At 48.7% G+C, this 23,616-nt stretch overlaps 4 protein-coding genes and 1 non-coding gene across 6 annotated transcripts; 1 reads left to right on the top strand and 4 right to left on the bottom strand.

The window, feature by feature from the left end:
• Window positions 1-416: 416 nt before the first annotated feature.
• LOC108158703 (nuclear pore membrane glycoprotein 210) lies at window positions 417-18,487 on the bottom strand. 2 transcript variants are annotated; one of them, XM_017291241.2, is made up of 19 exons: window positions 18,110-18,486; window positions 16,698-17,760; window positions 15,272-16,642; window positions 14,452-15,202; window positions 14,066-14,383; window positions 13,695-13,826; window positions 13,404-13,603; window positions 13,036-13,299; window positions 12,253-12,378; window positions 11,853-11,958; window positions 9,205-9,326; window positions 9,038-9,136; window positions 8,743-8,976; window positions 8,509-8,655; window positions 5,386-5,538; window positions 4,125-4,260; window positions 1,952-2,002; window positions 890-955; window positions 417-822 (listed from the first exon to the last, which is right to left on the bottom strand). In XM_017291241.2, the coding sequence occupies exons 1-19, from the start codon at window positions 18,265-18,267 to the stop codon at window positions 680-682; spliced, it is 5,640 nt and encodes a 1,879-aa protein (XP_017146730.1). In that variant the 5' UTR covers window positions 18,268-18,486; the 3' UTR covers window positions 417-679. The 2 variants fall into 2 exon arrangements, with proteins under 2 accessions (XP_017146730.1, XP_017146731.1); XM_017291242.2 differs by lacking the exon at window positions 1,952-2,002 and having other exon boundaries at window positions 18,110-18,487.
• LOC117188556 lies at window positions 13,890-14,029 on the bottom strand. The gene has a single exon (XR_004472650.1).
• A 435-nt stretch (window positions 18,488-18,922) lies between the features above and the next one.
• On the bottom strand, window positions 18,923-20,186 carry LOC108158710 (hydroxysteroid dehydrogenase-like protein 2). The gene is made up of 4 exons (XM_017291250.2): window positions 20,069-20,186; window positions 19,839-20,002; window positions 19,567-19,780; window positions 18,923-19,509 (listed from the first exon to the last, which is right to left on the bottom strand). The coding sequence occupies exons 1-4, from the start codon at window positions 20,080-20,082 to the stop codon at window positions 19,041-19,043; spliced, it is 861 nt and encodes a 286-aa protein (XP_017146739.1). The 5' UTR covers window positions 20,083-20,186; the 3' UTR covers window positions 18,923-19,040.
• Window positions 20,187-20,300: 114 nt separating this feature from the next.
• LOC108158705 (mitochondrial intermediate peptidase) lies at window positions 20,301-22,901 on the top strand. The gene is made up of 4 exons (XM_017291244.2): window positions 20,301-20,673; window positions 20,734-20,996; window positions 21,053-21,319; window positions 21,378-22,901. Exons 1-4 carry the CDS (start codon window positions 20,533-20,535, stop codon window positions 22,810-22,812), a joined length of 2,106 nt encoding a protein of 701 aa, XP_017146733.1. The 5' UTR covers window positions 20,301-20,532; the 3' UTR covers window positions 22,813-22,901.
• On the bottom strand, window positions 22,843-23,341 carry LOC108158711. Its single transcript, XM_017291254.2, has 2 exons — window positions 23,097-23,341; window positions 22,843-23,032 (listed from the first exon to the last, which is right to left on the bottom strand). Exons 1-2 carry the CDS (start codon window positions 23,156-23,158, stop codon window positions 22,936-22,938), a joined length of 159 nt encoding a protein of 52 aa, XP_017146743.1. The 5' UTR covers window positions 23,159-23,341; the 3' UTR covers window positions 22,843-22,935.
• Between the last annotated feature and the right edge of the window lie 275 nt (window positions 23,342-23,616).

Raw genomic sequence — 23,616 nt, 5'->3', positions numbered from 1 at the left:
GAGCGGGAGCGGGAGAGACTCGGAATTGCAGTCAAGTACCTCGCCCATTTCTCAAGTGGCCAGCGGCAGGGCGGGCCGCACTTGAAATGCGCAAATGTAAAATTAATGGCATACTTCACTTGATGCTTTTCTAATTAGAAATGCATATAACAAAAATCGGAGCACGCTTTTAAGCGTCGAAGCGGGACACACGGCAGAAAAAAAATGCTTAAAAAATTGTTCTCAAGTACTCCGATGGCACTTTAAACACGCTGAGAGATGGTGAGAGTGAGAGAAAGTGGGAGAGTGCCAGAGTAACTCAAGTGCCTTTGCACGTGCCCGACAGCCGTTGGTCCTGAAGAGAACAATGGCGGGATAGCGCTGTTAACCGAAAGGAAACCCGTTGAATATTGACTCCGCTTTACAGACAAGCATTCTTCCTTCTTAATCATTTATTTAGTCTCTTGGTGTAGGATTTTCGCAACATAAATGCCTCCCAGCCAATAAATAAGTGTTTTTGTAGAAAATATGTCTACATTGGCTGTGTTACGTTTCCCCTTTACTATAGACTAGGCACTACATTACATACACTAGACTCGACTTATATACATATAACAAAAAAAAAAAAAAATAAGGACGGAATCGCAGATCAAACTCTCACACTTCAGGGCCAATATCAAGCCTCCTTTTGAACTTCAAGCTAGTTGAAGCGGGGCGAATTGCCGGATCTGTTTGGGGAGTTCAGCCGCGGGTGGCCGTAAACAAATGAGTCCGATGAACTGTCCAGATTTGTCCTTAGCCGGCCAGGAGAATAATTCCGAGAAAGCGTCGGGCTCATTGAGTCTGCAGCAAGAGAAAAAGCATGTCACAGCTGATGTATCAATCGTACTATTTATAATCAAGCACTTACCGGCGTATAACTGGGGGGGCCTATAGGACAGACTTGCGGTGGGACTCGAGTTCATCTTCTGGAAAACTGTAAGGAGATACAAAAAATAGTGCTCAAAACATGGGAAGTGGAATCGAAATTTCCTCCACGAGTGCTCTGAAAAATTTCTCGTGCCGAGCTAAGACCCAACCATGTAATTAGTCCTTGAAGCCTGGCAGCACAGGGCGGAACAACAAATAATTTAGCTATTAAAATTAGTGTGAAAATTACGTGCAGGGCAGCCAATGGGCAGGGGGGGCGCGGCGCGAGTGGGTCGACTTGCTGACCTCGCAAACCCCTCATTATAGGGGGCCGGGGGCCGGGGCCCTGGATGGGGCTGGGGCAGAAATCCTGAGTAATTAGACTAATTTTGTAATTAAGGTAATTCGAGAGTGCGCAATGCAGGCTCCGTTCAGGAGAAAGCTGATACAAAGTAACAGACCCCCTAGCGCGAAACTTTCCAGAGGAAAACCTTTGAACTCCGGCATATTACATATACATTTGATAAATTTATGGATAGAGTGCAGTCGCCGACTGGTATCCAGGGGCGCCTTTGAATGCTTTGCATTTGAATGAGCTTCCCAGCGATGATTAGCACGCTTTGAGCTGATGCATCAGCCAGGCATCTCGCCCTGTGGGGTGGGTCGCTCTGCAGTTCCATCACGATGGGCGCGACCAGAAAAAAGTGCTTGAAAATCAAAGTTCAAGTCATAAATAAGAAATTCTGTAAATGCTGCCAACGCTGCTGATGATGATAGTGCAAAGACGGCGCCTTTTATCGCTCGGGCTGGCATCGCTGGCATCGCTGGCGCTGCCCGAAACTTTTTGGTATTCATGCACGAAATGACTAAAAACTTGAAACTAATAGAGAAGTGTAGCCAAAGTTGTGCGTGGCTGCTGCTCCCTGCCCGCCTGGCCGCCTGCCCGCCTGGCCTCCATCTCCAGTTGGAGCTAGTTTTCCTCCAGATGCTCCTGCTGCTGCTGCTGCTGCTGCTGCTGCTGGCCCCGGGGCTGTGCGCACTCAAAATTATTAATTAAACTTACCCTCAGAGTTGACTTGCTTGACGCCCTCCGATTCGAAGCAAGACATGTACACTGCAGTGGAGAGGGAGAGAAAGATGGTGAGTGAGTAGCAAAAAAAAAACGAGGGGGAACGTTGTGAGTTGCTGCGGAGACCGCAACTCTACATTTATACCCGATACTTAATCAGTATGGCTCTCCTCCGGCAGACGCCGCTAATATTAAACGACACGACAAAGAGAGAGACAGAAAATCAGTCTGAGCTTGTCGTCGGGCGCTGCATGGCCACTGCAAATTGATTTCTTGCTTTTGGCTACAAAAATGATCTGATCTGATCCAGATTCAGCCATCTGATAGATATGGTCATTATCTATGATTCTGCGTTTTTAGTTTTCTCGAATGTGCAATATTGTGGATGCAACAGATTTTCGTCCTTTGTGGGGGCGGAAGGGGGTGGGGCGAAATTCTGAGATATACGTTTTATAGTGAGATCTAACAGAAGTGCGGATATCAAATTTGGTTACTCTAGCCTTAATAGTCTCTGAGATTTGAGGATGCCCCAGATTTTCGTCCTTTGCGGGGGCGGAAGGGGGTGTGGCGAAATTTGGACACGAAACGGTCAAGGTCCGATATCACAGGAGTGTGGATACCAAATTTGGTTGCTCTGGCTCTTATGGGTTCTGAGATCCTTGAACTCATATTTTGCAATTGGCAAAACCGACCATGAAACCTGTGTGTTAGAGAGAGACAGAGCGAGAAAGAATGAAATTGTTTTCTTGATTCTGGCTACAATAATTATACGATCTGGTTGAGATTTTACACTCTAGAACATATAGTCATCCTCTAAGATTCTTCGGTTTTGGTTTTATCGTATCTTTAAAAATGTGGATGCCACAGATTTTCGTCCTTTGTGGGGGCGGAAGTGAGCGGGGCGAAGTTTTGAAATATTTTTGTAGCAGTGACATATCACAGAAGTCTGGATCCAAAACATCGTTGCTCTAGCTCTTATAGTCTTTGAGCACTAGGCGCTGAAGGGGACGGACGGACGGACGGACAGACGGACAGACGGACGGACGGACGGACGGACAGACGGACAGACAGACAGGGCTCAATCGACTCGGCTATTGATGCTGATCAAGAATATATATACTTTATGGGGTCGGAAACGATTCCTTCTGGACGTTACACACATCCACTTTTACCACAAATCTAATATACCCCAATACTCATTTTGAGTATCGGGTATAAAAACAGAAATAAAAGTTTTGGCGATATATACGCGCAGCGTCATTCTATGGACCCCCATGCATGCGAGATGCAATTAATCAAGAATTTGGTCTGCTGTTGCTGTTGCTGTTGCTGTTGATATAGCTGCTCCTCCTCCTCCTTTGCTGCGGTTGTTTACGCACCCTCTGAGGGCTCGAAAGGGAGGACTATCCCAAGCCAAACAGAACCGAAACTTCTTATCTTCTTTTGGGAGTTTGGCAGGCGAACAAGGTAAGCGCCAAGCCAAGCTAAGGTTAGCCATGACTGTTTTTATTTGGGTTTTTTTTTTGTGGTGTGTTGTGTTACGTTGTGTTGCTCACTTTTTTATTGGGTGTAAAGTGTTTTCGAAGCGATAGCACAAAACTATCAGACGCCGCCCACTGCTTGCCCCGCGGGGCTGGGCCAAACAAGCCAGAGGTACATTGAAAAATGGCAAAAGAGCGAGTCCTAAAAGGGGAAAACTTTGCCGCAACTTTCGGACCCCAGACTCAACTCGATTGCTGCTGCTGCGCGTGTAAAAATGCAGGAAAATGGCCAAGGTTTAACCAAGCGTTGTCCCAAACGCAGGACACAGGTTGCGTCACCACTGAAAAGGTCTGCGTCAAAGGATAGCGCTCAAGGATGCCCGCAGCTCCAGTTCTCCAGATCTTCTTCCAGTTCCGCTTCCTCCAGCCAGGGGCTGATTAAAAATTCATGGAATTTGCGATTAACTGCAAACAACCGCAACAAAAGCAGAACCAGCAACAGCAACAGCAACAGCAACGGCAACAGCAACTCGAGACTGACTCCAAGTCCAGTCCTTTCCCATGATTTATGATGCTTCGGCTCTAACAAAGCCACTCCGGGCCGACTTTAGTTTTGTGCATAATTTACTCGGTCAATAGAATAGAGAATAGATACATACATATATATTAGGTATGTACACACTCACCCCATATCGAGATGATTACAATCACCACTGTGCTGGCGAGGAAGCCAATATTCTCCACCAGACGAGAGATCAGAGGTCCGCCATAGGAACGGCCGGTGCACTTCTGGGCCAGCATTGTGCTGCCCACAATGGGCACCTGTAAAGACAAATAATCAAACGGAATTATAAACATTATATTATATTATAATGCTAATCCCTGAACCCACAGTCCAATCCCAACTCCCAACTCGGCCGTTACTAATCATCTTTATATGCTGTATCAGAAGTAAGCTTCCGGCTGTTCGGGCAGAGGCATCTGCAGGACACTTTCTCTGCTAGCCGAATGACCCAACATGCGTTCCATCGACATATGGGCCAAAATTTATTGTCAATGCTGTGTCGCCCAGCGTTGGACACAGCCACAAACCTAACGATTCTGCCATTGTTTATAGGCCAAACGGTTGCAGATAGCGTTCATAGGTCGGGCAGGGCCGAAATTTATGTAATTTCGCCAAAAGTTGAGCAAGACAGACGTCATTCCGCTGGTGTTGCAGTTGCTCCTGCTGCTGCTTCTCCCCTTTGTTCGGTCCGTTGCAATGACCATTGTCGGGGTGCATAAACGAAACTTATTTATTCGATTCCGTTGGCCCTCCCGGAAAGACCATTTGTATTTCACTTCGAGGCGCCACCGAAAGACGGGGGGGAGAACAAGTTCCCGCAACAACAAATTGATACGCGGCTGGCTATCAGCGTGTTTGCACTATCTAATGGCATCAGGTACCGAATGAGAAATGGCCATGGCTGTGGAGTGGCATAGTGGCGTAGTATTTACATTTGTGCTTTTCCCTGCTGCTACTGTTGCCACGGCTGTTGGCCGTTGGCCGTTGGCTGTTGGCTGTTGCAAGTGCAACGACAAGAAAATGTTCCAAATTGAAAAAACCCAGCACAACAAGAGGAATCTTATAGTCTTTATTCCGACTAGAGGATACCATGGCTTTACATGGCGTTCTATGGTACGAGGGCATTCCTCTTCTGGGGATCCTGACATTCAAACGGACGTTGATCATGATAAAAGCCAGTCCCTCTGCCTGTTACATCCAGTCGTGAAAGCAACATACCCCATATACCCTTCGCAAGAGCCTGGCTCTTGTACATATGTACACGTAGACCAAGTATCTTCCTTATTTTCTTGGTGAAATATTACTTTGGCGCAACATTTTAAAGGCACTTTGATGGTTGCGTTCTCTCCTTCGCAGTCTATTGTTTTAAAATCATAGCATACCTTGATGATCTGCTCCGTTTCCGGGGATTCAATCAGTACGTAATAGTTTTCATCCAGCGGAAAGTCCTCGAAGATTTGCAAACGATATTTGGCGATGCCATGGCCGTGCTCAATGAAATCCACAGAGAAGTATTTGCTGTTCGATGGTTTGACCTGTCCGCGGATTAAATAGTTTTATTTCATTTAATTTAGATTATAATACAATGATTATGGTTTCCCATTCAACATGATTCCTGTCCCCATTTGCCATGCCAAAAGCTTCTAAGGAAATTCCATAAGCTGTCATTAGCATCCAACGTAAAGGGGAAAGGGGGAAGAGTGATGGGAACTCTGGGAGACAGATGGCATTGTTTTGAAATGAATTTTGATATCTGAATGTGCAGCAAAATCATTTAATTAAAAATAATATCAAATAAATGTTACGCATAAAGAACACACTTCTGTGTGCATTTTGTTGAAACTTGAAACATAAATTGCATGCCGAACACGGATTGTGTTTCAGTCACAGGTCTCTGAGCGTCTATGGCCGGGGGAATTGGGGGACTGGCTCTCTTCCCATATCAAATTCCTTGCCTTGTGACCTGCTGCTAAACTGATAATATTTGACCAACACTCTCTCAATGGAATCTCAACAACCATCGGAGCCTTGAGTAAATATTTCAAAACAAATTCCATTTGCACAAAAACAAGAGTTGAAGTGGGCTCATCAAAAAGTTCCTGAACAGGGAAAATATATGCTACCAAATGAACTTTAATCGCAAACGCATCTGTTTGACTATTTCTGCAACATTTAAATTAATAATATCTGACATGAATTATTCAATTTACAAAATAGTCCCTTTCCCTGTCCCTGTCCCTCTCCCTGTGGCAGTGGCAGTGGCAGTGGCAGTCATTGTGCTCGACTGTGGAAGTCCCTGCACTTGGAAATCCATAAAATTCATAAATCATTGGATTATTATTATAATTTATGATTACTTCTAAATAATTGCCAATTGGTAAGGTTTATATTGTTTTAATACGACTTTCGGGGGCTTGGGAGATGCCAGAAGTCTGGCTGACTGCAAATTGGGAAGTGGCCAACGAAAGGGGATGGAACCCAACAAAAAACAATCGTTTTTACACACGTATGTATGTATGCTGCACATAAGTCCCGTTACAATATGCCCTTGAGACCCCAACAATGGATAGGTAGACAAAAAGAAAAAAGAACCGGAAAGAAATAAGTTATTACGGCAACGGATGTGAATGGAGAACAACTGCTGACATCGGAACGAGCCCCAACCATACACCCATTTATATAATATTAATGCATAATAATAAGTACTTGACAAAAAATATCGACATTGTTAATAAACGGAAGTGCCGGCACATCGACAACAGCAACTGCGAAACCCGTTGAAAAATGTCCTTATTAGTCCATCGATAATACACGAAAGGGAATATTGAATAATTAATTTAAAATTATGCAGACCAATGTATTTTTTATTAAACCCATCGACGCATCTGCCAGCGTTCAAGCGTGCGTGCATGCGTGCGGGGGGGGGGGGGGGGGGGGGGGGGGGGGGGGCGGCAGTGCGGGGGGGGAAGTGCGGTCACAGTCGTCTGTTTGAGAATGAATGTGCATTTTAATAAAAATGTGCCGAGAGCACTGAGCACCGAGCACCGAGCACCGAGCACTGAGCACTGAAATTGACAGCCACATAATATGTCTTCTGCGGTGTGTCTCCTGTGAGGCTGATGCCGGTCCGGGGCATCAGCTTAAAAATAATTAATTAATAATTAATTAATCAAAAGCAAAGCGATCAGCGCCGGCGGAGGGAACACAACAGGAGGATTAGTAGACGGACGGACGGACGGACGGACGAACGGACCGCTTTCGAGTGGCATGCCCCCGATTCTCCGATGAGTACTGCACCAATAAAACGCTCAATTGCACCAGAGACAAACAGAGGGACAAAACACAGACAGCTCAAACAATGCAAAGCACACCCTATTCGGGCAGCCCGAACGGACAATGGCCATTGCATCTCGATGACAGCTGCTAAGCGCCCATCCACTCCCAGTTCCAGTTCCAGTCCCACTCCCAGTCCCACTCCCAGTCCCACTCCCAGTGGCCACTCCAGAACAAACATTCAACTTGCAGCTGATGCTCTTTGAGTGGCGAACTGAGCATTCAAGTGCCAATCACCACCAGTGACAACCGACCAAGAGCATCCCGCATCCCGCATCCCGCATCCCGCATCTCGCAGCCAGATCACTAGGCGACTTCCAGAGTCAGCTACATTAATGTTGCTGTTGTTCGGGTTTGTCCGAAAATGCAAATTATCTTGAATATCTCAAATGGCCACTTTACTGTAATTAGAGTTGCTGCAAATGCAGCTAATATTTTACTGAATGCCAGGGCAAATAAAGCCTCAAGCTAGCCGGAAACGGAAGTCAAGCAAAATGCTGTCATTTTGCATTTTTCAGACAAGGGCGAGACGACTCTGTTCTGCTCTGCTCTGCTCTGCTCTGTCTTCAAAGAACGGAGGAGGGGAGGGTGGGTGGCACAATGTGGCCTGGCTGCCTGCTGCCTCCGAATGCCTTGCATTGACATTGCATTGCTGCTGCTCCTTCTTGTGGCTCTGTCTCTGCACCGCCCCTGCCTCTGCGGCTGCGGCTGCTCCAGCTACAACTTGCGGCGATTCTTGCGGCCCAACCACAGTGGCAACAATGGATGGTTGCCTGGCCGGCAAGGACAGACAGACAGTTCATGAGCAGGAACTTTTAAATTCATGGAACAGTATTCGGCTGGTCCGTCCCTTCGCTCCGTTGAGCTCGAAGAGCACTCTCAGCGCTTGTCGTACATAATATTGTACTTTGAAGAAGCCGCCAGGGCCACTGGCAATGGCGATGGCAATGGCGATGGCAGTGGCAGTGGCAGTGGCTGGAAACATCACTGGAGTACATTGTAAAGCAATTTCCTGTATTTTATTACCGCTCAGAGTGCTAGTGCTAGTGCGAGTGCGAGTGCGACTCCTTCAGGCCCACCCACTTGTACTTATGATTGTCTCGCAAATAAGAGCAAAGTGCGTCGTCTCTGAACAGCCCGAAGCATGCATCGTTGCGGCTCATCCCACTCACCTGCAGCTTGTGCAGCGCCTTGTCCAGCCCACTGATTTGCAGCTCCTGTGGCTTCAAATCGGTCACCTGGACCAATTCGGGCTTCACTTTAATGCCCGGCACCAATTTCAGTGACATGGTATCCAAAACGCCGCTGGGCATCGTCGCCTGTGCAGAGCAGAGCATAGTGGTTAGCGAGGTACAGATATGGTTTGAGTAGATTGAGTTGTCGAAGACAATAGGAACAGATCTCACCTGCAGCTCCAAATAGACAATGTTTGTCTTGACGACGGCCAGCAGCTTGATGAAGCTGGAGAGCAGCTTCAAGCGGCAGACGTACTGCCCGCTGCTGGCATCAAACATGGACTGTGCCTTGTAGAGGTTTAGCAGCTGCCGGCCGAGTGCATCCTTGGCCACCAGGCGACAGGTGAAGACATCCACGGGCTCATCGGCCAGTTGAATGGCACACTTTGTTGCGTTGTGAGTGATCTGGGAATGAGAGAGGGTTAGCAGGAGTTAGCAGGAGTGGATATGCCAAGGGTCAGCCTACCAGGTTGCTGTGCTTCTCGGACTGCATGTGGTTGCGCAGCACCAACAGTCCCCGATACTCGGATCCACTGAATATGTCCAGCGATTTGGCAAACACAATCTGCAAGGCAAGATTAACGTGAGGTGACGTGAGAGGAGTTACAGCAGTTGCAGCAGCTAGTTGCTTACCGCATCCGATTCGCGCACTTCCAGATCGTACTTGATGAAGCCCCCAGGGTTGGCCCCATCGCCGCTGGTGATCACAATCTTCTCGCCCACCTTGTGGCGGTGGTTCAGCACGCGGGCAATGCCTAAACGAAACGAAATGTGATTTAAATTAATGCTTGCTGCGGTCAAGTGTGCGCCAATGAGCAGTGCTCGTTGCACGAAGAGCTCTCCAATCCAGCGAGGCATAAGTAATGTTCAGGGTTAGAGCTGAATAGGGGTAGTTGCAGGTGTTAGTAGTAAGGACTTAATGTGTAATAACAAGAGCAGACAATTTAAACTATTGTTCACCGGAATGAACGGAATGATACATCGCTTGGGGGCAGGGCCGCATAATGTACTTACATATGAAAGCGTACACATATTGTGTGCCTGCAGCCCGATAATTATTCATTGTTTGAGCGAATTCAACTTTAAGCAACGGCCAGATAACAGATGGCTAATTGTTTGGGGAATTACCCACTCAGTGGCTGCCTGTCACGCCACAAGACTGCTGGCTTTGATTTTCCGCTTTTGTTCTCCTTTCAACAGCAACAGCAACGACAACAAAAACTTTAACTAAAACTAATCTGCAGATGGGAAGGACATTGGCTGTATAAATTGCTTGGGGATCTCGTGTCGCTTCCCTGCACAATGGCAAAATAGTCAATTGAAAATTGAAAAGGAAATAAATAATCGCTTTCCAATAAGTCTCATAGAAGGAGAGGCATTCAAGGGACACGCAACGCAGCAGGACTTCTTCTCCTTCAAGCTTTGGAAAACCTTCCGATTAAAGTCGTGCAGTAAGTAAAACACACTGTTCCACTGTTCAAAGACATTCCGACATTCCTACCACGAAACAGTACCTAACAGGCCAATATCTATATCTAAAGTTTCACAACTTTAAAGAGAGCTGTAGAGAATACTCCTCGTACTTTCTTTGGGTTGAAGATGGTGCTGATGGCTGAAGTGCAATAAGTAGGAAATACTACTGTTCGTACAACAAGACTAAAGAGACTCGTTTGACGGGGTCAAAAACGCTTCCTCCTTCAATACATTCTCTAGTACGAGTACAATACTATAGTACATCTTTGCCAGTGCTTCAAGTAACTGTGCAAACAATGCTTAAATGGGAGAAACTTGGTCCGATTTCAGGTTGAGCAAAATTTTTAATTCCGCCTCGAAGCAAAGTTTGAGTCTCGATATCAACAAGTTCATGGTTTGAGGCTCCGAAGATGATGGAGGAATTGTAATGATTTAATTGTTTGAATCTGATTGTGGAAGCGTCCCAGCGGAGACTTCTGGCAACTGTATCCTCGAGGATTCATTGTGCATCTGTCGCGTTCTTCTTAGATTCTTTTGTATGGGAAGTCTGTCCATACAGAAGTAGGGAGCTGCCACCGCTTGTGCTTCTGTCTGCGAGTCCATTTTATTGGCAGAAACTTTCAGAGCTATTCACCTGGTAAGTTCTTCTTCTTGGCTGGCAATAGATACTTTATCTTTATGCTTGAGTGCAACACCCAGTTAAGGACGGCAACACAACCCACAGCGAAATCACATCTTGGCCTTGCCCACATTTCTTCGTCTGTTGGTTTGGTGGCTGTTAAACGTCTCCATTTTTGTTTGTTTGTTTTGTTTGCCTGTTTGCCTATTCCCCAGCCTTTTGCCACCGTTTGCTACGTGAAAAGTGTGAAAAGTTGTATTTTCCTTTGCGTTTCTCCATTTGTTTGTTGCGTGGGCAGAAGTTGTCTTCCATGAATAATGTATTACGCTTAGCTGGCTTGCGTCGGGAATTTTGTCAAGGGGTTTACCCGTATTCCGGCCATGGCTCAACTGGAATTGTGAGCGTTTGTGGGGAAGCTGCATTGGCAGTGGCAGTGGCAGTGGCAGTGGCAGTGCCACTGGCCTAAGGACAACTGTATGATGAGGATATCCCCAGTCAGCAAAGGAGAGCAAAAGGAATCCCCCTCTCTCTCCCTCTCTCTCTTTCTTTCTAAGCTCAAAGGAAATTTTGCCCTAGAGGATTGTTTCCCTGCCACTGTACTCGTATTACAAAATTTTTCCATTGGGACCAAACGTGGTTTTGTGGCCGTGCACTCCTTCGAATACATTCCTCCTTCGACATAATAATCCCCAAAATGAGCTTGCATAAATATCCCTCAAAGGATTCCAGATTTATGCTTTATTTGAATCGATCCAATATAACCCTCTACTGGCAATTCTCCTGCAATGCAATCTATGGAAAATTCAACGCGATTGCCAAGTAATTAATGCAAATTATTGCCAGAGAATGGCCGGGTTCGGGCAGCTCCCGCTGCCGGTGTTCGGGGCTTTGTTGTTCCTAAACTAGACGAAAACAAGCCTAATTGGGTTATCAATAAATCGAACGTGAAATATAGGCCAATTTTCGGGATTAGTGGGCATGCCATGCAGCAGCAGTGGGCAAGCAACGCTTGACAGTCGGGCATGCATAAATTTTGTAACAATAACAAAAATTCCATTCCCAAACCCGAATCAAATCCACACTCAACAGACTATTAAAGATAGTTATCCTCATAATCGTAATCGTAATCGTAATCAGAAAAGAGACAGTACCTAAAAAGGGGGAAAAGGGGGGATGGCAAACTACTCACCTGTGCGCTTATTAATCGTCACAATCTGCTCATTGGAGCTGCTCCAAATCGATGACAACGTTAGCGGTGAATCGAAGCAAATGATGTCGCCCACAGAGAAAATTGTCTGTGGATGTGACGAAGGTTCGTTGAAGGTTGGCCAAAGGCGAAGGTTGATGCGGTGCGATGCATGTGATGTGCATGCGATGCGGTTGCAGCAGTTGAACATTTGCGGATTTGGTTTTGTGGGACACAGGGTTGTGCATGAATCCGGGGGGGGGGGACAAGAGACAAGACAAATCGGATTGAATTATGAGAAACGTTTAGCATTGCAAGACCATTGCAGGGTGGTCCTGTCCTGTTGTCAGCTCACATCCTGTGGCCACATCTGCTGCACAATTCGACTGCAAAGCCAACTCACCTTGGTGGGGTAGATGTTCTGCGACTCAACGACGGACACCTTGATATAGTCCTCAGCATACTTAACGCGCACAGTGTCCCTTAAACTGATGGATATCATGTTGTTCGTCTCGCGTTGCAGGTTCAGCTGTGTGTGGGGGGGCGAGTGTACATTCAAAATTAATATCTTTTAGCACTAAAGGCTGCCATTTGAATTTAATGCGAGTAGGAATAGTAGGAATGTGCCTGGACAGGGAATATGCCTCGAGAGGGCCGTAGCTTTCATTATGTGCTGCTGCAGCTGCCTCTGCTGCTTCTTGTGGTCTCTCTGCCTGTGGTCACTCGCAACTTTTAAGAGCATCATGTGCTGCATTTTTACGTGGCGACGTGGCCATGCGGCCGGATTTGGAGATTTTTAGCGCAGCCCCCGTCGCCTCGTACTCATCCTCAGGTGGCAGCAGGCCTCGCTCAGTCTCCGGTTCTGTTTCCATCTCTGACTCGAGCTCTGCTTTTATCTAGTGCATTAAAATGCAGAGGTTTTTGGCTGCCAGAGCGTGGCGGCGAGGCACACAGAAATATAAATTGAAATAAGTTGCCCCGAAAAACTTAAAGTGGAAATTTACATATAAACCACAAAAGTAAAGGCTTCCTCCGACTCCGCCTCCGTGGCCACGCTTGATCTCTCTCCGCCAGGCAAACATGACAAAGGAAAAGTTTTGTATGCTTTGGCATAAAAGTTGCAGGAACTTGATTTATGAAAGTGCTGAAAAATGGACAGCCTCTGGCCAGGACACTGGACACTCACCGCAATTGTCAGATTGTTGCCGATCTGGGCATCGACCACATCCTTGGTGGCCAGATCGTAGCGCAGCCCGTTGGCGTCCTCGATGTTGTGGGAGAACTCGTTGCCCAGATTGTCGTGCAGCGACACTTTGAACACGAGGTTCGTGCCGCGCGGTATTTTGTGCTCTGGCTGCCTGAATTTTATGTTTGGCACCAGGGACACCAGGATGTACTGCACATCCTTCACCTCAATGCCGATGGGCATATTTTGGTCCACGGTTTTGGCCTGGACGCAAAAAAAGGAAATGCAATTTACAATTTTCGAACTAAGCCGATTTTGGGCAATCCAAACCCAACACACAAGCACACAAGCAGCACACAAGCACTTACAATTATCAGATCCCGTCCGAGGGTGTCCTTTGTGTGTACAGTGCCATCTGGCGTCACGCTAACAATGCCGCTGCTCTGCTCATCCAGCTTATAGACCGCTTCGTCGATGTTGGACTTCAACTGAAGCGTGCTGTGTGGCGCCGCCAGAATCACGTCCATTTTGATGGGCTTGGGTCCGAGCAGCTCCAGTGTTTTGAAAACTGCGATAACAATTTCGATTTGCGGTGCCATTGTCAGAGTGGGTCAAAGAAGTGAGTGGCTCGGCAGTGGCTCGGCCGAATGGGCACTTACCAATTAGCTCCACGCTGGAGGAGGGCAGCCTTTTGCCGTCTGCCAGACGCACAGACGCTGTGATTGTGACCTTGCCGGGATTCAGGGCGCGCAAACGTACCGAGATTAGGTCGCCGCTCTGGTACTCGATTCCTATAAAATATATATGGCAAATGTTAGTATTCGAGGAATACAGTAAGTTTTTGGGATCAGATGATTTGTATGTTCCGTATCTGTGCCTGCACTGGAACTCAACCGTGCAGGCTCATCGGAGAACATTAAGCATTCGTTCTTCGTGCACTGGGTGGGCATTGAGCTGAGGTCTTTGAGCCGCAATGCCGTATCGGGGCACGGTACATGTAATCGTATCGTTGTATAGAGACACAACCCACCCGCTTCGGTTAACACATTGAATATCTCCACGATTCCCAGCTGACTGACTGTCCAGGTGATCTGCATGCCCTCCAGCGTTCCCAGCACCATGGGCGAGAAGTCCGGCTGGCCCCATAGGGTGGCGGGCATGACGGCGCCACTGCGAATCCGGACCAGCGGTGTGCGGATCTCCACGCCCTTCAGAGCAGCCACACGGACCTCGATGGTGTCCTGGGAGACGACTTCATCCTTGCCAGTGACGGGGTTCTTCATCAGACACTTCCCGGTGATATTGCTGGCTCCCAGGCGATGTGCCGTGACAATGGCGGAGCTCATGGCTAAGCGACAATTACGAGAGAGCAAGAGATTAGGCACATCCCTAATGGTCCCTACGATTGACACTCACTCGCGACTTGTTCCTTCTCCACGGTGTAGATCAGGTTTGTGTTGGGCTGGGGACCGCCCTGGCAGTAGATCTGGATGCTGCTGCCCACCAAGAGTGTGGAGTCGCGCGGGTAGAGGCGGATCGGGGCAAACACCTGGACAACGATCGGCTCGCTGGACACTTGCTGCGACCCCTTGCCGGACTGGAAGACTATCTTCGTCTCTCCGATATTTTTGCCGGTGATGCTGTACCGTATCTGGCCGGGCCTCAGATTGTGCTGCATGTCCAGACGCACGCTCAATATATTCGGATTAAAGACGACCTCGGAGAGGTCGTAGACAGCTATATTTTGCGGATCCACGTGCAGTTCATTGTCATTGGTGTCGAGGAGCTGCACAATCGCTTCGATGGAATTAGCTCGCTCCACCCGATCCATGCTGACCACGCTGATAGAGCCGATGCCCACCACGGAGATGGACAGATGGCTGGGCTCGTTCATCAGACAGCGGTCGGTCAGCTCGAGGCGCGTATGGCCCAGACGAAGCGGTGTCAGCACCAGACTGCCGGACTTCTCGTCATGCACCACATTGACAATACCGGACTCGGAGAGCTCTATCTGGAAGAAGCCGCTTCCCTGGGCCAGGGGGATGCGTTCGCTGTACGAGGGGGCCAGGTAGATGCTGATTGCATCCTTCGGCAGCAACGTTCTGTTCACCGTGTGGAACCTGATCTCGTTCTCAATCAACGGCGTAGTGACACTGCCCGTTTTTCGCTGCGAAAAAGACAAAAGGCTGTTAGTTAGGAACCACTGGCTTGAGTGCGAGTTCCACGAAACACGTACATTCTCGACCCCAAAGGGAGGGCGCTCCGCGTTAATGTTCTGCTGGGACAGCATCTTATCGTTGTAGTGGACCACCGTGCCCTTGATGCGGAAGTTCGGCGCCACCTTGTTCAGTGTGAGGACGAGGATTTCGGCAGAAGGGACGCTGACGCCGTGGAAGTACTCCAGCTCGGACAGCTGACGATGGGGAATGTTGTCCACATGGTATCGCTCGTCGCCAGAGGCAAACTCCCATTCCAGCCACAGCGAGCTGACGTTCATGAGCCTGCGGTTCTTGGCGTCCTGCACCTCTATCTCGATCTTAAAGGTATTCTCCTGGCTCTTGAGGTACACCAGCGAGGAGCGGTGCTCAAGGGGACACGACTGGCGCAGCTCTTGTCTGGCGTATAGCTTCAGGAAGCGCGGCTTCACGCAGTGCACCTTGGTGGTCACCGTCGAACTATACGCGACGAAATTGGACGTGGCCAGGCTGTTGTACACGCGGTAGGTGAACTCCGTCTCGCCCAGCTGGCGGCACTGCACATTGAACGAGGTGATGGGGTCCTGGGTGTCGAACTCAATCTCCGACACATCGACGATCTTGCCGTTGAAGTTTGTGGCCTTGATGAGCTCCGCCTCCAGGGTAAAGATGCGGCGCGGCCCATGCACATAGATCATGTTTCGCGACGCGCCAATGGGCAGCACCAGCTCGTTCTCCACGGGATTCAGGACGCTCAGCGCCTCGTACACATGCAGATCGACCGTGTCCTGAAGCACTTTGTTCTGAAAGACATACGATACGCGCAGCGAGGTGCTGCCCACGGCAGTGGCCCGCAGCCTCAGCACATGACACGCATCATCAGCTAGTTCAACAGCTTCTCCGTTGCTCTCGTGCTGCAGGATGGGTTGGCTGAAGTCCAGCTGGAAGTGCAAGTTATCGCAGTTTGTGTACGGCACATCCGAGTCGTTGACATGGCCGAAGACAGCCACGTGCAGAAGCACGTAGTCCTTGAGGGCCGTCTCGAAGTTGTACTTCTTGATCTCGAGCCGCTTCGGCGAGAAGAAGTAGATCTGAGCCAATCGGACCACGTTCTGGTTCTTGGCAAGGGCCACCTTGACGGTGGTGTGGGTAGCCAGCAGGTTTCCGTCCTCGTGCTGCTCCTGCGTGCCAGTGGAGGCACGTACGTCCCGGATTTCGGTAGTGGCCAAGCCTTGGGCGTCGATTTGCAGGGCCTGCGGATTGCCGGAGAACCAGACGTAGCTGTTGTCCCCGCCAGTCGCATGAAACTGCAGCTTGAACGGCTTTATGCTGTTCGGATCGTAGGGCAGGATCACCTTAGTGGGTTTGAGCCGCAACTCATCAAAGATCTGCAGCTCTGCCTCCACCATGAGCTGCAATAGATTGAATCTCAGAAAAGAACTGGAGAGGCCATCGTCATTTATTTACCTTCTTGTATGTGCCATGGATCAGGCTGACACCCTTCTTCAGGGCTTCGCCATACAGACGGCTGCCGTTTGCCGTTCTGCCGATGATGCCAAACAGAGACTCATCCAGTCGGGAGCTAATGCCGAACTTTCTGCCCAACATAACCTTCTGGCCATCTGGAGCGTATAGGTCGAAGGCCACCTCGTGCCGCTCGCCCTCCACCGTCACCCAGTTGTTGTGAGGCAGGAGGCTGATGCCCAGCTTATGGGGCTCTGCCACTGTCAACAGGGCACTGGGCCCCTTGGTGTTCTTGTCGGTTTCCGGCATGTTTCGATCACGCAATATGACCTGGGTGCGCCCCAGTTCGTTTCCAGTTGCAGTGTTGCCCATCAAGCTGGCCACTGTGGCATCCTCCACTTCGAGGAAGTACTGGTTGCTCTTCGTAATGTCATGCAGCTTGTCCATCTTCAACTGGAGAATGCGGAAGCTAATGGAGTCTTTTTTCAGTATCGTAACCTCGGAAGGCTCGATAATGATATTGGCCAGTACACTGATATATATTTCCAGCGGCTTCACATTCCTGTACTCGCCATAGGGCATTGTGATTGTTATCTTTGAAGTGCCCGTATTGATGCCCTCCAGCAGTATCATGTAGCCCTTGATGCCAGCGGCTTCGAATTTCTCGAGGGCGGGGGGCACAGTGTGGTAGGGGCTTTTCGAGAAGGTTAGGAACCGCATTGCGGGCGGCATCTTGCTGTCATGCTCCGAGATGTCCCAGTGGAACTCGATTCCCTCGAGGGTGAAGAACTCGTTGCCCTGAGAGTCGAAGGCGTGCAGCTCGAAGATCGCTGGCGCCTCCTCCAGGTAGAGCTGCCGTGTGGCAGTCCGCACGTTCAGACTGCTAATTTTGTCCACTATCACGTCGCAGCGCAGCGTGGCACCGGTCTGCACTTCCTCCGCAAACACGATGGCCGTGTTGCGGCGTCGCTCGCGGGTCCGCACTGTGACCACTGCCTCGTAGGCGCATTCGCTGAAGCCATGATACACCGGTTGCACAGATATAAGGTCTTGACGGGAAGATGTCCTGAAATATATTTGTATGTAGGTATGGTAATATTTTGTTGAGGTTAGGTTAATTTGAGGTTAGTGTCCGTCAGTCGACGTTAAAACATCATAAAACCTAAAATAAAACATTAAAGACTATGCAATACCAAGATAGTGTATGGGGGGCGGCCCGTAGACGGAACTAGCTTTTAAGCAATGCTTAGGATGCTAGCCCAAAAGAGAAGTATTTGATCCTGGCGCAATATCTTGGTATTGCATAGTCATTGCTTGCGACCCTTCAATTCGCTCCAGCAGCAATCAAATACCAAACAACAAAAACAAATATTTTGAGGTTAAAATGCCGGTCTAGCCGTGCCGACGCCTCTTACCATTTGTAGCAATTTCGTTCGTCCACCTCCAAAGTGAAGTTGACGGGTTTGTCGTTAAAAATGGGAAGCAACACTCGCGGGTGGTTTAACTTCGCAGCGTCAGCCAATTTATGAGCCGCAAATATTAGGAGTACGAAGTATAAGACAAATGATGCCATATCGAGATTATAACCGCGTTTTTTTTACAATAAGTTAATAGCTCTTCTTTGCAAATGGGCAGCAGCGTTCTCTGGTGACTTAACTTATTTTCTTCGTAACTTCGCAACTTATTTTTATAACTTTTAACTACTTTAAGGAAATAACACAAACACGCGCAGTTTTCATAAATTAAAATGCCAGGGAATTGATGTTCAGTGTGACCGATTTATCGAAATATACCGTCGGACCCTCAGAAATATACCGACCCGCCAGTGTGACCAGCAGACTTATCGATAAAATATACCGTCCGACGCTCAGAATTATACCGAAACATACCGCCTCATTTTCAAAATATACCGTAAATATACCGACGAATTCAAGTTCTTTATACATATTCCTCGTTTTTGATATTCCGTCGAATATTTCTAGCTAGATAGATCTCTCAGCTCTGCCCACATAATTGTATCCAATTAATGAACCTATTTTCTACTTAACTGGTTTATTTTAAATACTTGCTTTTATTGGACATAGCATAAAAAAGGTCAACAAAAAAAACATAAGAGAATAATAATAAAGAGAATACCCTGTTGCACAATTTTGATATTCCATTCCTGAAACCGTCAGCCCTCGCTAGACTTATAAGTTAATTTAGCGGTAAACGGAACGAATTCGGCATTAGTTCAAAATATCCATACAGAGCCAATAGTTTAATCATTAGAGTCAAATTAAACCCTTTTTATGTTATTTATCCCATAGAACATGTAACCAGCGATGGCAATAAAATACATGCAATTTACAATTTAGCAAAAGGTCCTGTATCGTCCAAAAATATATCCGTAGCCAGTTTATGTATATTCTCCGGATAGCAGGCATATTTGGCAAGATCCTTCACACCAGCATCCAGCAAAACATCATCGTCAATGAAGAAATGTCCGGTGTAGTCCCTTGCATCCCGGCTAATAATTGCATAGGCAGCGTCGGCCATTATCTCGGGCTTGCGGGAGTACAAAGCCCCCTCTGGGCCACTGAGCATCTCCACCGCTGCCGTGTGAACCGTTGTACGCGGCCACAGAGCATTTACGGCGATTCCTTGGTCACGGAACTCCTCCGACATTCCCAGAACACACATGGACATTCCGTATTTGGCGATCGTGTACGCGGCGTGATTGGCGAACCACTGCGGCTTCATGTTCAGCGGGGGAGACAGGTTCAGTATGTGCGGATTGTCGCTCTTCAGCAGATACGGCAAGCAGCTTTTCGATCTGTGGAGTTTGATCGGACGCAATGAGATTGGCAGATAAGCCCGATGGCCCACTTACACCAGAAATGTCCCCCTGGTGTTGATGTTCTGCATCAGGTCATAGCGCTTCATCTCCGTGTCGAGTGTGGGGGTCATGGATATGGCACTGGCATTGTTGATAACGATATCGATGCCTCCGAACTTGGCCACTGCTGCCTCCACGGCCTGCTGGACTTGCTTCTCATCGCGCACATCGACAATGCAGGCTAACGCCCGGCCTCCAGCCCGCTCGACTAGTGCGGAATACAAAGGTCAAACTCCATCCAGAAACGGCTGCACGAGCTCACTTACTCTCCTCAGCCGCCGTATAGATGGTTCCAGGTAGCTTGGTATGTGGTTCCGCCGTCTTGGCAGCGATCACTATATTCGCCCCATCGCGAGCTGCCTTCAGGGCTATCGCCTTGCCGATTCCACGGGATGCGCCGGTAATGAACAGGGTTTTGCCTCTCAGCTTGCTAAGGGATTAGTCAGATTAGCGAACAACTTTGACTTCGCCTCGCCCCTAGTTTGTGCAGACTTACCCAGTGTTCTTCATGATTGCGTTGTCGAGTGAACTAATTCAAGAAATGGGCTTTATTTCTGCTATATACATACATATGTATTAATGTCCAATCAGAAGAGATTACGACAACTCTAATCACAGTGAATTCCAGGTAAAAGTAGATTTACTCAAGTCGAACCTTTCATACTCTTTCCAGGATCATAGGTCATGGATAGAAAATGCATATATTTTAAGGATACAATTTAATACGCTGTGTGTATGTACAGGCATAGGTATGATAGCACCAACAAATGAACATGTCAAATAAAAAGCTTCGATGTGTCGCAGTTGTTAATTAATTTTGTCTAAATTTAAGTGTAAATCTGGCTGCTGCTTGGTGCACGAGAAGAGTCGCCAGCCCTGGCCGGAACAGCTGATGGAATATGTAACGCGGTAGCAGGAAAGACGTAAACAATCCACATTGGCCCACATTCAAGCAGCATCATGTTACAAATGAGTCGCAGCTCTACCCGCGCCACTCTGATGAGGATGCGGCACCGGAAGCTAGTCTCCACCTGGTCGCCGCTAGCAACGGCATTCAATGCGCCGCCGTCGAAGCGCATCAACTTTACCCGCGAGGATGCGGTGAGCCATGAAATCCTCCAGCCTGGAGAGCGCAGATCTTAATCAATTTTTCATGGACAGGGCCTTTTCCGGATGCCCGAGCTTCGCACTTTCGAAGGTTTCTATTTGCTAAGGGATAATGTGGAGAACAAATCGCAGGATCTCATCGCAGAGGCGATTTCCAGTCAAAGACAACGAAAAATGGTCGACATATTCGACGAGCTCTCCGACTCCCTGTGCAAGGTAGCCGACCTGGCCGAGTTCATACGGATCGCCCACCCCAAGAACAAGTACATGGAGGCGGCGGAGCAGGCCTGCATCAGCATTTGCGGTGTGGTGGAGAGGTGAGGTCATGCCCATCAAGAGATCTCTTCCCGCTCAAAACTGTTTCGTACTGCAGCTTGAACACCCACAAACCACTCTACCAAGCCCTGAGGAAGGTTGTGGAGCAGGGAGACCTAAAGCCAACCACTGAGGTGGATCAGCATGTGGCCAGGCTCTTCCTCTTCGACTTCGAACAGTGCGGAATTCACCTGCCGGAAGCGGAACGCCTTCGAGTGGTGCGTCTCAACGACTACATCCTACAGCTGGGGCAGAAGTTCATGAACGGAGCAGCCCAGCCCTCCGTGCTGCCGCGCAGCTATGTCCCAGAGTCCATCAGGAATTAGTGAGTCCATATAGAACCTGTCCGATCTGTCGAAAATAACCACGAAATGTCCATTCAGTTTCCCCACCTCCGGGGAGAATGTCATCATCACTGGCTTGTGCACCAATGCAGAGAACGTTCAGATGCGAGAGGCCGCCTACCGATTGTACTTGCAACCGTCTGAGACCCAGGAGGAGCTGCTGCGGGATCTGCTGCTGTGTCGACATGAACTAGCCAAGAGCTGTGGCTTCGAGACATACGCTCATCGTGCTCTCAATGCCAGTACTATGGAACGGCCAGAACTTGTCCGTGAATTCATTGACAACCTGTCTGATCAACTGCGTCCACGCGCCGAGGCGGACTTTGCAGTCATGACGCAGATGAAGCGCAAGGAGAGCGGTCAGCACAATGTTCTGGCCGAGATCTGGGACACGCCGTACTTTACCACACAATTGAAGCGACAGTCGCTTGAGGAGCAGGCCAATGAGTTCCTCCCATACTTTTCACTCGGCGGCTGTATGGAGGGTCTGGACAATCTGCTCCAAGAGCTGTACGGTGTCCGACTGGAGAACAGCGAGATGGAGCCGGGCGAGTCCTGGCACAGCGACATCTACAAGCTGGCCGTGGTGCATGAGAGCGAGGGTCTGCTTGGCTACATATACTGCGACTTCTTCGAGCGGAGCGGCAAGCCCAACCAGGACTGCCATTTCACAATCCAAGGAGGAAAGCGGCTGCCCGATGGAACCTATCAGCTGCCCATCGTTGTGGTTATGCTGGGACTGGCCCAGCCCCGATGGGCTGGACCGACTCTGCTGTCGCCGTCACGGGTGGATAATCTTTTCCACGAAATGGGCCATGCCATGCACTCTATGCTGGCGCGGACCGAGTACCAGCACGTGACGGGCACGCGATGCGCCACGGACTTTGCGGAAGTGCCGAGTGTTCTCATGGAGTACTTCGCCAGCGACCCTCGCGTGCTGCGCACATTCGCCCGCCACTTCCAGACGCACAAACCCATCTCCGAGGACATGTTGCAACGGCTGTGCGCCTCAAAGCATCTATTTGCTGCCAGCGAGACACAGCTCCAGGTCTTCTATTCGGCCCTGGATCAGGAGTATCACGGAGACATGGCCCAAAAGGGCGGCAATACCACGGAGACTCTTAAGGCTGTGCAGAGCCGCTACTACGGTCTGCCCCATGTCGAGAACACGGCCTGGCAGCTGCGTTTCACCCACCTTGTCGGCTACGGCGCAAAATACTACGCCTATCTGATATCGAAGACGATTGCCTCCTGGATATGGCAGACCTACTTCGAGAGTAATCCCTTCAACAGACAGTCTGGAGAGAGGTACAGAGCGGAGATTCTAGCCCATGGAGGCGCCGTGCCCAGCAGGCAGCTGGTGGCCAACTTCCTGCAGCGCGAGATGACTCCCAGCGTGCTGGCCAATAGTCTGATACACGAGATCGACACGGACGAGACCAAGATCAAGGAACTGATAGTGAGCAGAAGCTAATCTAATCACTCAGCTCGACACACGTGTAAATACATAGTCGTTCTCCCCTGTTTTTATTAAACTAGTTAACTTTAACTGCCTTATTTGTACACGGCGCATACAGTTTTGTTTTCATGTCAGTATCTACGCTGGTCCCACGGCGGTCATCAGCTCCAGGCCCATCAACTCCTTGGCCACACGGACACCCAAAAAGAAGAGGGCGTAGCTCTTGACCAGCATCCTGCCAAAGGAGATTCAGATTATGTAAAGCCTTCCGACCGGGCATTGTGTCTTTGGGCACTCACCATTGGAACTCGTTGTTGTAAATGCCGCGCACAAAACTCAGGGGATTAACAGACTTCACCATTTTGATAAAATGCAAAGTTCTCGCTGATTCTAAAATAATTTTGCACGAGGAATTTTTGAAAGAAAAATTTTGTAGTGGAACTTAGCCCACTGAAGCCCCCTCTTTTTAAACAGGTGAATAACTTCAGTTAAACGGCGGAAAACAATACTGTTTGTAGGTTCTTCTCGTAAATCCATCCTTCCTCTCTCCCCACAAAACTTTCTCAATCAAAAATATACGAAATTGCATAATATTCGAAGAGTGCATTTAAATACCCCCTGGTCTACAATGGGTTAATAGTTCGCTGTCCATGAACGGAAATCATATTCCCTGATTCCATAGTTGGATCCGGTTGATGAATAAGTTTTGTACAAGGTTAACTTGGCTTAACTTAAGTACTCCATTTTATATGATTTATGTGTGAAATAAGATAAAAAGTACGCAAATCCCAGAAAAGGGTATATCCAGCTGTCGATACT

This window comes from Drosophila miranda, chromosome 3 (genome assembly GCF_003369915.1).
Source record: "Drosophila miranda strain MSH22 chromosome 3, D.miranda_PacBio2.1, whole genome shotgun sequence".
NCBI lineage: Eukaryota > Metazoa > Arthropoda > Insecta > Diptera > Drosophilidae > Drosophila > Drosophila miranda.
Note: the sequence above shows the minus strand (reverse complement) of the source record. Positions and strands in the feature narration are given on the sequence as shown.

What these genes read in the sequence shown, in the direction of transcription:
- LOC108158710 (XM_017291250.2), bottom strand. An exon ending in CTATACGGCGGCTGAGGAGA is followed by an intron (nt 19,781 to 19,838) that starts GTAAGTGAGCTC and finishes ATTCCGCACTAG; the next exon opens with TCGAGCGGGCTGGAGGCCGG. An exon ending in ACCAGGGGGACATTTCTGGT is followed by an intron (nt 19,510 to 19,566) that starts GTAAGTGGGCCA and finishes CAAACTCCACAG; the next exon opens with ATCGAAAAGCTGCTTGCCGT.
- LOC108158703 (XM_017291241.2), bottom strand. Translation starts at nt 18,267, where the DNA reads ATGGCATCATTTGTCTTATACTTCGTACTCCTAATATTTGCGGCTCAT. An exon ending in TCGGACGGGATCTGATAATT is followed by an intron (nt 13,300 to 13,403) that starts GTAAGTGCTTGT and finishes TTTTGCGTCCAG; the next exon opens with GCCAAAACCGTGGACCAAAA. An exon ending in CAAGCAAGTCAACTCTGAGG is followed by an intron (nt 956 to 1,951) that starts GTAAGTTTAATT and finishes ATCTCCTTACAG; the next exon opens with TTTTCCAGAAGATGAACTCG.
- LOC108158705 (XM_017291244.2), top strand. Translation starts at nt 20,533, where the DNA reads ATGTTACAAATGAGTCGCAGCTCTACCCGCGCCACTCTGATGAGGATG. An exon ending in ACTTTACCCGCGAGGATGCG is followed by an intron (nt 20,674 to 20,733) that starts GTGAGCCATGAA and finishes TTTCATGGACAG; the next exon opens with GGCCTTTTCCGGATGCCCGA. An exon ending in ATTTGCGGTGTGGTGGAGAG is followed by an intron (nt 20,997 to 21,052) that starts GTGAGGTCATGC and finishes TTCGTACTGCAG; the next exon opens with CTTGAACACCCACAAACCAC.
- LOC108158711 (XM_017291254.2), bottom strand. Translation starts at nt 23,158, where the DNA reads ATGGTGAAGTCTGTTAATCCCCTGAGTTTTGTGCGCGGCATTTACAAC. An exon ending in TACAACAACGAGTTCCAATG is followed by an intron (nt 23,033 to 23,096) that starts GTGAGTGCCCAA and finishes CTCCTTTGGCAG; the next exon opens with GATGCTGGTCAAGAGCTACG.